At 46.6% G+C, this 16,776-nt stretch overlaps 1 protein-coding gene across 4 annotated transcripts in view; it reads right to left on the bottom strand.

Moving 5' to 3' along the window:
• LOC145360855 (EVI5-like protein) overlaps positions 1 to 16,776 on the bottom strand; it is a 301,896-nt gene that overhangs the window by 49,796 nt on the left and 235,324 nt on the right. For 3 of the 4 annotated variants that reach the window (XM_080216329.1, XM_080216327.1, XM_080216326.1), the window contains one exon: positions 13,962 to 14,057. The exons of the other annotated variant lie outside the window; for it this stretch is intronic. In XM_080216329.1, coding sequence (XP_080072455.1) covers positions 13,962 to 14,057 — 96 coding nt within the window. The remainder of the gene's footprint in view (positions 1 to 13,961; positions 14,058 to 16,776) is intronic. 4 annotated transcript variants of the gene reach the window in all.

Here is a 16,776-nt window from a genome sequence, read left to right on the forward strand (position 1 = left end):
CCTCACACCAACTCTTGTATTCTGCTGTTAAAAAACACTCTGCATAGTCCCTGAAATAAACTACTCTCCATTGATTTCCTGTATTATTAATACTTAATGCGAAACCCCCCAATAAGTGCTGATATTCACAAGTGAGCAGCTGATCACTCACCATTACACTCAGAACGCTACCTACTGTGGCCTTTCATGCTTGCGTGACTTCAGATTCACCAGCACACCTCCCCCTCGCTGTCTGTGTGGTGAGTGACTCAACTGAGTGTCTCTGATTATCACCCGAGCTGAAATCACTGATCTAGAAACAGTTTGCATGCTCTGATTAGACAAATGTTTCCACTTTAACACTGATTTCTACACTTCCCTCAGGGCCCCAAAACCCCGCAGCTCCCAGGGATGGGACTGCTTCAATTCCTGACAACTGCAGCTTCTGGCAGAGTCAGAGTCAATGGGCTGCCTTACTACGACAACGCGGAGATGCCGGCATTGGACTGGGGTGGGCACAGTAAGAAGTTTCACAACACCAGGTTAAAGTTCAACAAGTTTATTTGGTAGCACAAACTTTCAGAGCGTTGCTCCTGACAGCAAAGCTCTGAAAACTTGGAGTTACTTGCAGGGGAAGGGGAGACGGAGAAAACGGAGCACTAATTCCAGTGTATTACAAAGCTAGGTGCAGTGAACCACAAGGGAGGCAATGGCCTAGTGGAATTATCACTAGACAATTAATCCAGAAACTCAGCTAATGCTCTGGGGATCCGGGTTCAAATCCGGCGACGGCAGATGATAGAATTGGAGTTCAATGAAAAAATCTGGAATTAATAATCTACTGATGACCGTGAAACCGTTGTCAATTGTCGGAAAAACCCACCTGGTTCACTGAGGTCCTTTGGGGAAGGAAATCTGCCGTCCTTACCTGGTCTGGCCTACATGTGACTCCAGAGCCACAGTAATGTGGTTGACTCTCAACTGTCCTAGGGCAACTAGGGGTGGGCAATAAATGCCCAGTGATGCCCCTATCCTATGAATTAATAATAAAATTGAACAGTTGTCATGCTGGGTAAGTCTTGGGTGAAATAAAAAAATGCCTTACTCCACATCAGGTGTAACATCGGCCACAATGTTTTGGCAGCATCTCTCTTAGACTCAGCAAGTTATGGGTTCACTACTCATTCCACAGTCTGATGCATAAGCTCCGGTGCAACGCTTAAGCAGCACAGCAGTGCCGGAGGAACCGTCCCACGATGAGATGTCAAATTGAGACTGTGCCTGAGAGAAACCACACTCCCTGCAGAGTGAACAGGACAGCTCTCTCCCTGGCTAACGTTTATCAGGGAATAAAAGACTGATAGTTTGGTCAGTTATCTCATTGTTTAATGTGGGAGCTTGCTGTGTGAACATTAGCTGCTGAACTGGCGATGGCGACTACACGTCAGAAAAGTATTTCGCTGGCTGCAGAGTGGAATGTGCACTGCACTGTGAAACACGCCAGGGCTGGACTCGTCCCAGGATCCAGCCACTGAGGAGTTCTATTACGTGGAGAGCAGCAGCAGCCCGTTTGCATAATTGAATGGCCCGTGAGCCTCCAGAGGTGGCACAGTGGTTAGCACTGCTGTCTCACAGCACCACGGGCCTGGGTTCGATTCCCGGCCTTGGGTCACTGAATGTGCAGAGTTTGCATGTTCTCCCCGTGTCTGCATGGGTTTCCTCCGGGTGCTCCGGTTTCCTCCCACAGTCTGAAAGACGTGCTGGTTAAGTGCTTTGATCCAAACAGGCAACGTAGTGTGGCAACTAGGGGAATTTTACAGTAACTTCATTGCAGTGTTAATGTAAGCCTTACTTGTGACTAAAAAGTTTTTTTACCATACTTTTCGGTTAACAGTGCCATTGGAATTTTTCCGACAGCACAGAGACCTCCTGCTACGTGGCAGGGCTGCCAGCTCAACTACCAGTAATGGCCCATCTGGAACTCACTCACCAGCCGAACATGACAGCGAAGGGGAGCACCCGGGCCTAAGAACCTGTCTGCAGGGTTTCTCCTCCCACCCTCCGTTCCGTGAATCTGAACATTTCTTCAGCTGCCTGTTGTACTCCCGAGGTTTTCCTGTGGGCCTCGGAGAGTGAGCGTCCTCCCCCCAGGGCTGCTGCTGGCCCTGTGATTGCGTGGGCGGTCATGGCGAGGCTGACCGCTGAACTCACCGGACGGTCAGCCAGCCAGCCAGCCAGCTGTGGTTAAAACAGTCAAGTGGATCGATCCCACTGCTGGCTAGTGCGGGCCCAGCAGTCACTGTTAACCCAGTCTCGGAGTTCAAAGCCCCTCAGAACATCCAGCCCTGTGTAAATAGGCAGACTTGGTGCAGAGATGCTTCCCATTGATGGGAGGTTTAGAAAAAGGGGTCACAGTCTCAAACCATGGGGAGGATAATTCAGATGTTGGTGAAGCTGTGGCATTAGAAACATACAAACTAGGAGGAGTAGGCCATTTGGCCCTTCTAGACTGTTCCACCATTCATTTATGATCATGGCTGATTATCTAACTCAATGACCCGATTTGAAAGCATTCAAATGTTTTGGCATTAACTGCTTTCTATGCAGTGAGTTCCACAGCCTGACCATTCCCTGGTTGAAGAAATTTCTCCTCGCTTAGTTTATCCTGTTTCCTCAGACTGTGACCCCCCTAGTTCTGGGCACCCCCACCATCGTGAACATCCCTCCTGCATCCACTCTGTCCAGTCCTGCTAGAATTAGATTGGTCTCGATGAGCCCGCCCCCCGCCCCCCTCTTCAGAACTCCAGCAAATACAATCCTAACCAACTCAACCTCTCATATGTCAGTCTCGCCATCACAGGAATCGGTCTGGCAAACCTTCTCTACACTCCCTCTATAGCAAAGGACATTCTTCCTCAGATAAGGAGACCAAAATTACACACCGTATTCTAGGTATGGCTTCACCAAGACCCTGTATAATTGCAACAACACATCCCTGCTCCTGCACTCAAATCCTCTGACTGTGAAGGCCAACATACCATTTGCCTTCTTTACCGCCTGCTCCACCTGCATGTTTACCTTCAGCGACTGGTGCACAATGACACCCAGGTTTCATTGCAAACCACCTCCCCCCCCACCCCCCACCCCCCCCACTCTCAATCCATAGATATTCAGATAACAATCTGCCTTCCTGTTTTTGCTACCAAAGTGGATAACCTCATTTATCCACAAAAGAGGAATTTCATACGAACTTCATTGCAGTGTTAATATAAGCCTTACTTGTGACTAATAAATGAACTTTAATTTTACTGCATCTGCCAATCAATTGCTCACTCACTCAGCCTGTCTAAATCGCACTGAAACATCTCTGCATCCTCCTTACAGCTCATCCTCCCACTCAGCTTTCTGTCATCTACAAATTTGGAGGTATTACACTTAGTTCCTTCATCTAAATCATTAACATATATCGCGATTGGCTGGAGTCCTGACACTGATCCCTGTGGCACCCCACTAATCACTGCCTGCCATTCGGACCAGTTTTCCATCCATTTCAATACACTGCCCCCAATCTCACGCGCTTTAATTTTACACGCTAACCTCTTATGTGGGACTTTGTTGAAAGCCCAAATAAACCACATCTACTGGCTCTTCCTCATCAACTCTACTGGTTACATCCTCAAAGAATTGCAGCAGATTCATCAAGCATGGCTTCCCTTTCATAAATCCATGCTGACTCTGCCTGATGCTGCCACTATTTTCCAAATGCTCTGCTATAAAATCTTTGATAATGGACTCTTCAATTTCCTCCATTTCTGATGACTGGTCTATAATTCCCTGTTTCCTCACTAACTCCCTTTTGAGATAGCAGGCTCCATTAGCTACTCTTCAATCTGTAGAAATTGGTCCAGAGACTATCACATCTTGGAAGATAATCACTAATGCATCCATTATTTCTAGGGCCAGATGAGTATTATGGGATGTAGATTATCAGGCCCTGGGGATTTATCGACTTTCAATCCCAATTTCCCAAACACCATTCCTGTACTGATTTCTTTCTGTTCCTCCCTCTCATTAATTCCCCAACATTTCTGGTATGTTATTTGTATCCTCCTTTGTGAATACAGAAGTGAAGTATGTATTTAGTTGGTCAGCCATTTTGTTGTTCCCCATTACAAATTTCCCTGCTTCTGGACTGTAAAGGACCTACATTGTCTACACCAGTCTTTTGTTCTTCACCTACCTGTGGAAACTTTTGCTGTCACCTTTTACGTTCCCTGCAAGCTTACTCCCGCATTCTATTTTGCCATTCTCAAATCAATCCCTTTGTCCTCTGCTGAATTCTAAACTGCTTCCTATCCTCAGGTCTGTTGGTTTTTTTCCCTGGCCAATTAGTATTCCCTCTTACTTGGATGTATTACAATCTAATTTCCCTTGTAAGCCACGGTTTGGCCATCTTTCCCATTTCACTTTTTCACCAGATGGGAATAGTTACTGCAGTTCATCCATGCACTCTTTCAATGTTTGCCATTGCCTATCCATGGTCATCCTTTAAGTAACGTTTCTCAGTCCATCACAGCCAACTCCTGCCTCATACCATCCTTTATTAAGATTCAGGACTCTCGTCTCAGAATTTTCTACCACAGAAGGCCGAAGTGGTTAGAGGGAAAATTGGTCCTCTTAGGGACAAAGGAGGGGAGTTATGTATTGAGTCGGAGGGAATGGGGGAGATCCTGAATGAATACTTTGCGTCGGTATTCACGAAGGAGAGGGGTTCGGTGTCGTGCAGTGTCTTGGAGGGAGCTGTAGATCAGTGGCAGGAAATATCCATTACGAGGGAGGAAGTGCTAAGGCTTTTAGGTAGTGTAAAGACGGATAAAGCTCCGGGGCCTGATGGTATTTATCCCAGGCTGCTTAAGGAGGTGAAAGATGAAATTGCTGGGCCTCTGACGCAAATCTTTGTCTCTTCTTTGGACACAGGTGAGGTCCCAGAAGACTGGAGGGTAGCTAATGTTGTACCGCTGTTTAAAAAAAAGGTAGTAGGGATAACCCTGGAAATTATAGACCAGTGAGTCTGACTTCGGTGGTAGGAAAATTAATGGAAAAAATACTTAGGGGTAGGATGTATGAGCATTTGGAGCGTTGCGATCTGATTAGGGATACGCAACATGGCTTTGTTAGGGGGAGGTCTTGCCTTACGAATCTGGTAGAATTCTTTGAGGAGGTGACAAAAACGGTTGACAATGGGCGAGCCGTTGATGGCATCTATATGGATTTCAGTAAGGTGTTTGACAAAGTCCCTCATGGTAGGCTGGTAGAAAAGGTTAAGGCACATGGGATACAAGGGCAGGTAGCTAGGTGGATTGAGAACTGGCTGGGCAATAGGAGACAGAGGGTAGTTGTTGAGGGGACCTTTTCGGGCTGGAGGCCAGTGACCAGTGGTGTGCCGCAGGGCTCAGTACTGGGACCTCTCCTCTTTGTAGTATACATAAACGACTTGGAAGAGAGTGTACGTGGTGTGATCAGCAAGTTTGCGGATGACACCAAGATGGCAGGATTGGCAGATACTGAGGTGGAATATCAGGTGATACAGCAGGATATAGATAGGTTGGTACATTGGGCAGATAGGTGGCAGATGGAATTTAATCCTGACAAATGCGAGGTGATGCATTTTGGAAGGAATAATGCAGAGAGGAGCTACGTGATAAAAGGTAGACCGATTAGGAGTGTAGAAATACAGAGGGACCTGGGAGTGCAGGTTCACAAATCCATGAAGGTTGTGACACAAGTAGAGAAGGTTGTGAGGAAAACTTATGGAATGCTAGCCTTTATAGGAAGGGGTATAGAGTATAGGAGCTGCCGTCTAATGCTTCAGTTGTACATAACGTTGGTTAGACCGCATTTGGAGTACTGCGTCCAGTTCTGGTCACCTTACTACCGGAAGGACATGGAGACCCTGGAGAGGGTGCAGAGGAGGTTTACCAGGATGTTGCCTGGCATGGAAGGACTGAGTTACGAGGAAAGGTTGGAGAAACTGGGACTTTTCTCCTTGGAAAGACGGAGATTAAGGGGAGACATGATAGAGGTATATAAGATACTGAAGGGAATAGATAGAGTTAATAGTGATAGGCTGCTCCCTAGATCGGGTACAATTACGAGAGGTCATGATCCAAGGGTGAGGGGGGGAGAAGTATAATTTGGATATGAGAGGAAGTTCTTCACGCAGAGGGTCGTGGGGGTATGGAACGCGCTACCGAGTAGGGCGGTGGAGGCAGGCACGTTGGACTTGTTTAAGGTTTACTCAGATAGACACATGAGTGAAACAAGGATGGAGGGTTATAGTAGGGGGTATTAAATAGGGTCAGGGCCTCGGGAGGCACCGGAAATGCAGACTTACATGTTAACGTTTTTGTCTTTTTATTCCGCAGGTGGTGGTCCACCTTGTTGTCAAACGAGGGGCATGCACACGGTGGGTCGTGCGTGGGCTGCTCTTGGAGGTTCCGGGAGTGGCCTAGTACTTCGTGTCGGTGTGTGTGCTTGATCCTGGACTGGTAGACGGGCGCCGCAACAGCTCGGTGACTAGCACTGCTAGCTGTGCAGATACATGGATTTGGGCCTGTGTCTGTGGGAGTTTGCGCATTCTCCCTGTGGTTGCGTGGGTTTCCTCCGGGCGCTCCGGTTTCCTCCCACACCCCAAAGATGTGCTCTTAGGCTGATTGGTGTAACAAATTGTCCCTACACTATTCTCCCCTGAATCTGGCTACGTTAGGGGTTCCACTCGCATACACACAGGGCAGGGTCGGTGTAGGGAGGATGCGGCGGCGCGGGCTCGTTAGGCCGAAGGGCCTGTTTCCCGTGCTGGGTTGTTCTTTGAATCATTGTATATACTTAGGAAATGGATTTCTGGACACTAAATGCATCAAGGGGTACGGTGAGAGTGCAGGAATGTGGTGTTGAGATAGAGGAAACATATGAACAATGGGACAGCCTTGAAGGGCCGAAAGATCTAATCCTACTTTCTACGCTTCTAGATGCAAATTCCGCCTCTTTCATTCTGCTGCTCAAAAGTCAAGGTGAGATGATGCAAGCAATCTGGATTCAGTAACCTCGGAGTTCAGTGGGGCTGTTAGGTGCTGGGAAAGGATTGGTCTCTTCCTGCATCCTTCGCCATTCCACTGTTTTGTTCAGGAAGTCATTGTGTGCGCGAGTCAAAATGGTATGTATAGTTCAGATAACTTTAGATTAAAATTTTTATATTTACCAACACTCAGAATAGGTTCTCAAATCTTTTGTGATATGTTGGAAATGACTACACAGCTTATTCATTTGGTCCTCTCTGAGCTAGTGGGCTCCATAACGGAGCAGTGGAATGAGTGAGGCTCGATTTCTCAATTGTGCAGGGCATGCAATGTGTGGTTACAAGAACAAGCCTGTGTACTAAACATAGGAATGTAGCAAGTGACTCATCAGCTCTGACTTGAGTCAGACATCGCACAGATTCTCAGATTAAACAGCGATATAACACAAAGCCTTCCTGTTCCACCCATGAGCATTTCAGACTTGCTTTACAGACTCTCTCCAAAATCCAACTGATTCCTTCTGCAACTCTACAAATCTTTCACATTTCTCAACTTTTAAACTGCACTGCATCTCTTCAACTAAAATGGTCAAAACTGCTTTGTTGAAATATTATGTACCAATGAGATTTCTCCCATTTCTCATAGACAGGCAACACCATTTGAAAATAATGACATTGACCACATGTATGTTGATAACACCCGACACTGTAGCATCATCATGTCTCTTGACCCAGGCAACATCTCCCACACCCAATTCTACTCTGGCTGAAATTACATCCTATTTAATATTGAGAAAACTGAAGCCATTGACTTCAGCGTCCACTACAAACTCCATTCTCTATCCACCAATACCAACCCCCAGCCTGTCATCTGACTGAGGTTCAGTGTCACAGGACGTTCAGTGGTAGGAGGAAATCAGATAAAATATATTCAAAATTGTGAACACTTTTAAGGAGGAAAAAAACCACTTTGACTCAATGAGCCAGTAACTAGTGCAATGACACACTGCCTTTAAGGAATGTATTTATCATGGTTTTTTATAAGGGGTATGTTTGATATTCAGCTCTGTTTCACATGGTGCCAATTTGTCCGGGCAACAGGCAATGCAATGTTGAGAATGCAGGATTATGATTGAGTTTCACCAATGGTGTGTTTGTCCAAACAGAGTTAATGCATTTTTGTTTACATAGGTTTCCATTGGGATTTCAGAGTAGGGTTTTTAAACAGGTTGACTGGCAGTCACGTGATTAAAGGGAGGAGTTAAGCTTGCAGGAAAGACAGTGTTTCAGTTTCACTTTTTATTGGAGAAGTTGTGACTGGAACTATTTAAAAGAGTTGGCTCGCTCTCTCCCTAAAAAAAAATTCTCTCTCTCCAGAGGTGTTCAAAAAGCTCTAGGACTGTTAACAAGATAGAATCCCTACAGTGCAGCTTATCGAGTCTGCACTCTCTCTCTGACTGGCTTACCCAGGGTCTAGCCCTGTAATGCCACATATTTACTCTGCTAATCCTCCTAACCTACACACCTTGGGGCACTGAGGGAGAATTTAGCATGGCCAATCCAACTCACCTGTGCATCTATTAGGACTGTGGGAGGAAATTGGAGCACAGAGGAAATGCACACAGATATGGGGAGAACATCCAAATTCCAGTGACCCAAGTTGGGAACTGAACCCAGGGTGAGGTGAGGCAGCAGTGCCAACTGCTGTACCACCATACTGCCTGATGTTCCTCCATGTGTTGTTTGCCATCTGATTTTGAGGAGGCGATTTAAGTCTATGAGGCGCCCTTATGCCACTCTGTCTCCTTGTTCCACAGGCTTTGTCAGATCCTTCACATTATTCAAACCCAAAGTGTAACTGTCCATCTGACATCAGTATGGCATTCCATACAGTGGTTAGCACTGTTGCCTCACAGCGACAGGACCCAGGTTCGATTCCTGGCTTAGGTGACTGTGTAGACTTTGCACATTCTCCCCAAGCCTGTGTGGGTTTCTTCCGGGCGCTCTGGTTTCCTCCCACAGTCCAAGGATGTGCAAGCAAGCTGGTTGCAAGGTGACAGGGACTGGGAGCTGAATGTCCAGGGGTATCAAGTGTTTAGGAAGGATGGACGGGAGGAAAAAGGGGGGGGAGGGGGTAGCTCTGCTGATTAAGGACAGTTATCAGGGTGGTAGTAAGGGAAGATATAGGCGCCAAAGAGCAGAATGTGGGATCATTGTGGGTGGAGATTAGGAACAGCAAGGGAAGACGCTGGTGGGTGTCGTCTATAGGCCCCCAAATAATGATCTGGAGGTGGGGCGGGTTATAAATGCGCAAATAAATGCGGCGTGCAGGAATGGAACGGCAATAATTATGGGGGATTTCGATCTACATATTGATCGGTCGACCCACTTTGGACGCTGTGGGTTTGAGGAACAGTTCTTGGAATGCTGCTGGGATAGTTTCCTTGAACAGTGTGTGTTGGAGCCGACGAGGGAGCGAGCTATCTTAGATCTGGTGTTATGTAATGAGGCGGGTAGAATTAGGGACCTTGTGGTGAAGGATCCTCTTGGGGAGAGTGATCATTGTATGATGGAGTTTCTGATGCAGATGGAGGAGGAGAAAATGGGTTCCCAGACATGTGTCCTTTGTTTGAACAGAGGGGAGTACAATAAGGTGAGAGAGGAATTGGCGAATGTTGATTGGGGGAGCAGATTGGAAGGTAGGTCTGCTGAGGAACAGTGGAGGATCTTTAAGGAGATCTTTCTTGGTGCTCAGCAGAAATTTATTCCGAAGGTTAAAAAGGATCGTAGGAGGAGAGATAATCAGCCGTGGATAACGAAGGAGGTAAAGGAGAGTATTAAATTAAAAGCTGCTGCGTTTAGAGTGGCTAAGAGTAGTGGGCGAGAAGAGGATTGGGAGAGGTTTAAATATCAACAAAGAGTGACGAAGAAGTTGATAAAGAAAGGAAGGATAAACTATGAAGCTGGGCTAGCGCTAAATATAAAAAAGATAGTATGAGTTTTTATAGATATATAAAAAGAAGGCTGGCTAGGGTGAATGTTGGACCCTTAGAGGATGGGAGGGGGGATTTAGTGGTGGGGGATGAGGAAATGGCTGAGGCCTTGAATAACTTTTTTGCTTCGGTCTTCACGGAGGATGCGAATGGTTTGCCGGGTGTTAACATTGGAAAGATGGTAGGAGTGGAGGGCCTGAATGAGATCATTGTTACTAGAGAGGCAGTGCTCGACAGACTAGAGGGACTGATGGTGGACAAGTCCCCAGGACCGGATGGAATGCATCCAAGGGTTCTGAAAGAAATGGCGGAGGTGATAGTGGATGCCTTGGTGATTATTTTCCAAACCTCGCTGGATTCCGGGGAAGTGCCAGAAGATTGGAAAACGGCTACTGTTACGCCGCTGTTTAAAAAGGGTGGCAGGCAAAAGGCAGGGAATTATAGGCCGGTTAGTTTAACGTCTGTTGTAGGAAAAATGTTAGAATCCGTGATCAAGGAGAAAATAGCGAGGCATCTTGAGGAGAATTGTTTCATAGAGCAGATGCAGCACGGTTTCGTTAAGGGGAAGTCATGTCTGACAAACGTATTGGAATTCTATGAGGATGTGTCTAGTGTGGTGGTTAGAGGGGAACTGGTGGATGTGGTGTTTCTCGATTTTCAGAAGGCGTTTGATAAGGTGCCGCACAAAAGGTTGTTACAGAAGGTTAGGGGGCATGGAGTTGGGGGTAGGGTGTTAGTGTGGATCGGGGATTGGCTGTCAAATAGGAGGCAAAGAGTGGGTGTCAATGGGTGCTATTCGGTTTGGCGGTTGGTGACTAGTGGCGAGCCCCAGGGATCGGTGCTGGGGCCTCAGCTATTTACCATTTAAATAGATGATCTGGAGGAGGGAACCGAGTGTAAGGTGTCGAAATTTGCTGATGACACAAAGATTGGTGGAACGGCAAATTGTGCGGAAGGTGTGGAAAGTCTGCAGAGGGATCTAGATAGGCTGAGCAAGTGGGCGAGGACCTGGCAGATGGAATACAATGTTGGCAAGCGTGAGGTTATCCACTTTGGTAGGAATAATGGTAGGAAGGACTACTACTTACAGGGCGAAAAGCTGCAGCATGCTACGGTGCAGAGGGACCTGGGGGTCCTTGTGCATGAGTCGCAAAAAACCAGCCTGCAGGTGCAGCAGGTGGTCAGGAAGGCAAATGGGATGCTGGCCTTCATAGCGAGGGGGATTGAATACAAAAATAGGGAGGTCTTGCTGCAACTGTACAGGGCACTGGTGAGGCCGCAGCTGGAGTACTGTGTGCAGTTTTGGTTGCCGTACTTGCGCAAGGCTATTTTGGCATTGGAGGGAGCGCAGAGGAGGTTCACTAGGCTGATACCGGAATTGAGGGGGTTGAGCTATGAGGAGAGGCTGAATAAACTGGGCTTGTACTCGTTAGAGTTTAGAAGGATGAAGGGAGATCTCATTGAGCTGTACAAGATGATGAAAGGGATGGATAGGGTAGAGGTGGAGAGGTTCTTCCTGCTCAGAAAGGACAGCAGGACTAGAGGGCACAGCCTCAAGATAAGGGGGGGGGGGGGGGGGGGGGGGGTGCAGTTTAGAACGGAGTTGAGGAGGAACTTCTTCACTCAAAGGGTGGTGAATCTCTGGAATTCTCTGCCCGTTGAAGTGGTGGAGGCTACCTTGCTGAATATATTTAAGACGTGGATAGATAGGTTTTTGGTAGGCAAGGGAATTAAGGGGTATGGGGAGAAGGCGGGAAAGTGGAACTGAGCCACTTCAGATCAGCCATGATCTTACTGAATGGCGGGGCAGGCTCGAAGGGCTAGATGGCCTACTCCTGCTCCTATTTCTTATGTTCTTATGTTCTTAAGCCACGTCAATGCACAGGGTTGTGGGGATAGAACAGGGGGAGTGGGTCTAGGTAAAGTGCTCTTCTGGAGGGTCAGTGCAGATCAATGGACCAAATGGCCTCCTTCTGCACTGTAGGAATTCAATAGATCTTTGATGTCCGCCTGAACGAAGAGGGAATGTGATTTAGTGGATACTGTCTTCGAGAGAAGCTGTATAGGGCCAAATGGTTTTCTTTTACGTTGTACTATTACAGCTAATTAAGATGATCGGAATCAAAGTAGGGCATTCAGCTCCTCCAGCTTGTTCTACCATTGAATGAGAGCGTGGCTGACCTGTACCTCACCTTTCATCCAGTGCCCCTCACCAAACATCAGAATCTTTTCTCTTGAAAACATCAAACGGCAGAGTGTCCATCGCATTTTACTGGAAGCGTTCCAGAGCTCTACGCCCCTCCAGGTACTTCCTGATGTCATTTGTAAATGACCTCATTGCAATATTAAGATTGTGCCTTTTTGTTCTAAATCCACCCACACCCCCACAGAAGAAAGTTAATCTTCCACACGATTTGAGTCCCTTTTGTGGAAGTCTCAAAGCGACACAATTTCCATTTTCTAAAGCTGAGGGAATATAAATCAAACTTATTGAACCTGGGGGGCTCAGCAGGACAGAGGGGGACAACGTGCCACGATCGTTAGTGCGTCATTCGCCCCTTTGAGCAGGTCCATTTCGGGTGCCTGGCACAGGCAGAACCCGGGTAGTCTCCAGCATGGAGTTTTTGGCATGCACTTTGGACGTGATGTTAGCTGGAAGGACAGAGGGGCTGAGGCTAGGTTTGAAGAGCGAGGTGATAATGGAACGGAATGGGAACAGCAGCAGAGGAGAGAGCACCATTAACACTGTCAGCTCGATAGGAGCATTCCTCACTGCTCTTCTCTTTCACTCCCATCAGTTCAAATTTAACATCAAGTTCACATAACCTGCACTGAAGGACAAATATCTTGTGCAGGGGCTGGGGACCTGGGAAGCGCATCCACTGCTTGCTACTCATTGGAATGGGGTAGTACAATCTGGAGGTGGAAACAGAGCAATAGCTCCTTGGTTAATATTTCAGCTCGCAACCACTGGTTCAAGTGTTCAAAGATGTGTGGGTTAGGTGGATTGGCCATGCTGAATTGCCCCTTAGTGTTGGGGGATTAGCAGGGTAAATATGTAGAGTTACAAGAACAGGCCCTGGGAGGAATTGTTGTCAGTGCAGGCTTGATGGGCCAAATGGCCTCCTTCTGCACTGTAGGGATTCTATGATTCTAAATGGGTGTGATTGAGTTACTCACCTTTCCAGTCAACCGGCGTCGGCACCAGTAGTCACTAATTCATGTCAATAGTTTTCCGAATAGACAAATTCTAGAGCTTTGAGCAGCTTTGCTGTGGTTACTCACTTGGATGGGGTAATCACAAAGCCCAAACTCCAATGTTCTGGTGCAGGAAGGAGCTACCTCACATGGGGAAACTGTCACAGTGGTTCAGGCTGACATTCTCAAACATGGACACCCAATGAACCAAAAATACATACACTGCAATAAACAACTGTGCGTAATGACACCGGCAAACCATCAAATGGGCTGGGATAGCTAAACCCAAAGCTCATATCAATCCAGAGGAATTTTAAAGGTAGGTATTAAATTCTAGACAGAAGACAAGATGATGAGATGAGATGAGATGAGAAAGAGGATATATACATTACCCTTTTCCAAACCATTGACATTCTTTCAGTGCGTAATTGCCCTTATAACTCAGGGCAGAGCAGCAAAAGGCAAGAAGTGTTGGATGTACAGAAAGTGACCTGAGTGCAGGAAAACAACCGAGACAGAACAACCACAACGGACTGATGCAAGTTCACAAGACTGTCCGACACAGCAAGAGCAAAGTGATGGTTGGTCAAGAGTGATACAGCATGGCTATTATTGAAATATAAGCCAGTGAGAACGACCACAAGACAACAAGTAACAAGGATGCGTTGGTGTAGATGAATTGAACGGACACAGTGCAAGGATTCAATCGTTTGTACCTGGATTTCCAGTTCAGCAATTCGCTGGCGAAGTTCAGCGATGGCAGCAATGCTGTCTGCTTCCCGGAACCGTACAGCCATAACCTCCTCCTTGTTCTATTGTGAGCAGTGAAATATCACAGGTTACTCCAGTGATGAAGACAGGATACCCCTAGAGTTAAACTACAAGACAGTAAAAGCCCAGAAGAAACACTGAAGATTTTTCCCTTGTGAGCTTATCTCTTTTAAAAAATACCTAAATTGAAAGAATGAAGGAAGAAAACTTCACACGGTCCATCAACTCACTCTTGCCAAGGACACACGCACACAATCTCTTATCTTCCCTGTTCGAGCTTTGCTAAAAAATTCGACTCCACTACTCAATCAGAATCGATTTCCCCAATATAGAAATTTGTTTTGAAAAATGATTTGGGTGAGAGCAAGAACAGGTGGTCCAACGATGACCTTTTTGATCTTCTTGGACACCTCAGCGGCTATTTCTCCTCATGGGACAGACTGCCCAATGGGTCAGATAATAATCCACATCCAGAAAGCTCAACTCTCAGTGCTGGACAAGGTTAACTGAGGTCAAGCCAGTAATGGGCAAATTTAGGACGAACACCTGAAAATTTTTCTGAGGTCAACGGATGGAAGAAACTCCAGGATGGAGAACCACAAGCGAAAAAACTTGATACTGCTGAAGAACCAGTGGGGTGCAGTAACAGTGGGGCAACGGGATGGGGGGGGGGGGAAAGGGGTGGTGGGGGGAGGTGGGGGGGCAGCTTTACAGCCTTTCCACTTTATGATCTTCCTCGATGGTGACGATGGTACATCAGACAAATGGGCTTCCTCAACCACAATTATCATAATTCCAACAATTACTTTCTGCAAATCTACACACACCCTCACTCATTCGTTTATGGGGTGAGACCTGAGCGGGAAAAGCAGTAGCCAAAATATAAAGCATTTAAATAATTATTCCCCCTCAACAACAACTAAACAGAGACATCAGAAACGCCCATCATAGATAAATATCGCCAAATAGTGTTTCTGGATTCTGTAACTGGATAACGTCAACATCCTGTGGAACTACAATGTCTCCTGAGTCTCCTTTGCATATCCACCCACTTTTATAGACATCCCAACGTGACTCTAAAGAGAGAGAGCAACTTGTGTGTCTGACAGGCTGATGGCGAAGTGCCACATAGAAAGTGTGTCCTTGTCATGAACAATTAGTGGGGCAGTCTGACCACAACAAACAGATGGAACATAACAAATTCAGTCTGTGTCTTTGAACAGCGAACAAAAACTCTAGAATGTGGAAACGCAGTGTACGTAGATTTTTAAAAATATTTGAAAGTACGAGATGGCAGATTCCAAGAGAAAATTAAAATAATGGAATTAGGAACAGGCTAGCAACCAGGATCAGAAACTGTTTAGGAGAAAGAAAATCAATGTTCACTCAGAGGCTGAAGCAAATCTTCTTCTCATTCCTGGCCTGGATGCTTTTACTTGTTGAGTGTATCTTAACAGCTGCTTTACTCAATCATCTTCAGGTAACTTGATCTGGCACATAGAATCCCCACAGTGCAGAAGAGGCCATTTGGCCCATTTTGTCAGCACCAACCCTCGGAAAGAGCACCCTACCCTAGGCCCAATCCCCCATCCTAGCCCTGTGCATTGATCATGGCTAATCTAGCTAACCTGCACATCTTTGGAGTGTGGGAGGAAAACGGAGCACCAGGAGGAAACCCATGCAGACACAGGGAGAACATGCAAACTCAGACCGTTCAAACCTTGGGTGAACAGTCACCCAAAGCCAGAATTGAACTGGGTCCCTGGCGCTGTGATGTTGATAGTGGGGGATCCAGCAATGGTAATGCCATTGAATGTGAAGGTGCAATGGTTAGATCCTCTCCTGTTAGAAATCGCCATTATCTTGCGTGGCGCAAACATTACTTGCCACTTGTCAGCCCAAGCTTGGATGCTGTGCAGATCTTTCTGCATTTGGAAATGGACTGCTTCAGTATCTGAGTCGTCACAAATGGTGCTGAAAATTGAGCAATCATAGGCAAACATCCCCACTCTGACTTTATGATGGAAGGAAGATCATCGATGAGGCAGCTGAAGATGGTTGGCCTAGGACACCATCCCTGAGGGACTCCTGCGGAGATGTCCTGGAGCTGAGATGACTGACTTTCAATAATTAAACCATCTTCCTTTGTGCCAGGTAATGACTCCAACCTCCTGACTCGAGTTTTGCTGGGGCTCCTTGATGCCACACTTGGCCAAATGCTGCCTTGGTGTGAAGGATTGTCACTCTCACCACACCAGTAGAGTTCAGCTCTTTTTATCATGTTTGAACCAAGGCTGTAATGAGGCCAGGAGCTGAATGACCCTGGCAAAACCCAAACTGAGCATCATTGAGCAGGTTATAGCTGTAAGAAGTCTCACAACGCCAGGTGAGAGTCCAACCAGTTTATTTGATGGGAATCTCACAAGCTTTCAGAAATAGTGTTCCTTCATCAAGTGTGTGGAAGGTTCTGAGAAGGGCATATAAAGTCACACACAGTTTACAGAATACTGATTAGAATGCAAGTCTTTACAGCTATCCTGCTATTCAAGTCTTAAAGATGCAGACAATGTGAGTGGAGACAGCATTAGGCATAGGTTAAAGGAGATGTGTATTGTCTCCAGGCAGGTCAGTGAGTGAGATTTTACTTCTTACTGTATTTACCTCAGTCCAATGCCAGCATCTCTACATCAGGTTATAGCTGAGCAGGTGCTGCAATGATAGCATTGCTGATGACCCCTTCCATCACTTTACTGATGACTG

This window comes from Carcharhinus amblyrhynchos, chromosome 33, assembly GCF_965287045.1.
Source record: "Carcharhinus amblyrhynchos chromosome 33, sCarAmb.v2.hapA, whole genome shotgun sequence".
In the NCBI taxonomy this organism is placed as follows: Eukaryota; Metazoa; Chordata; class Chondrichthyes; order Carcharhiniformes; family Carcharhinidae; genus Carcharhinus; species Carcharhinus amblyrhynchos.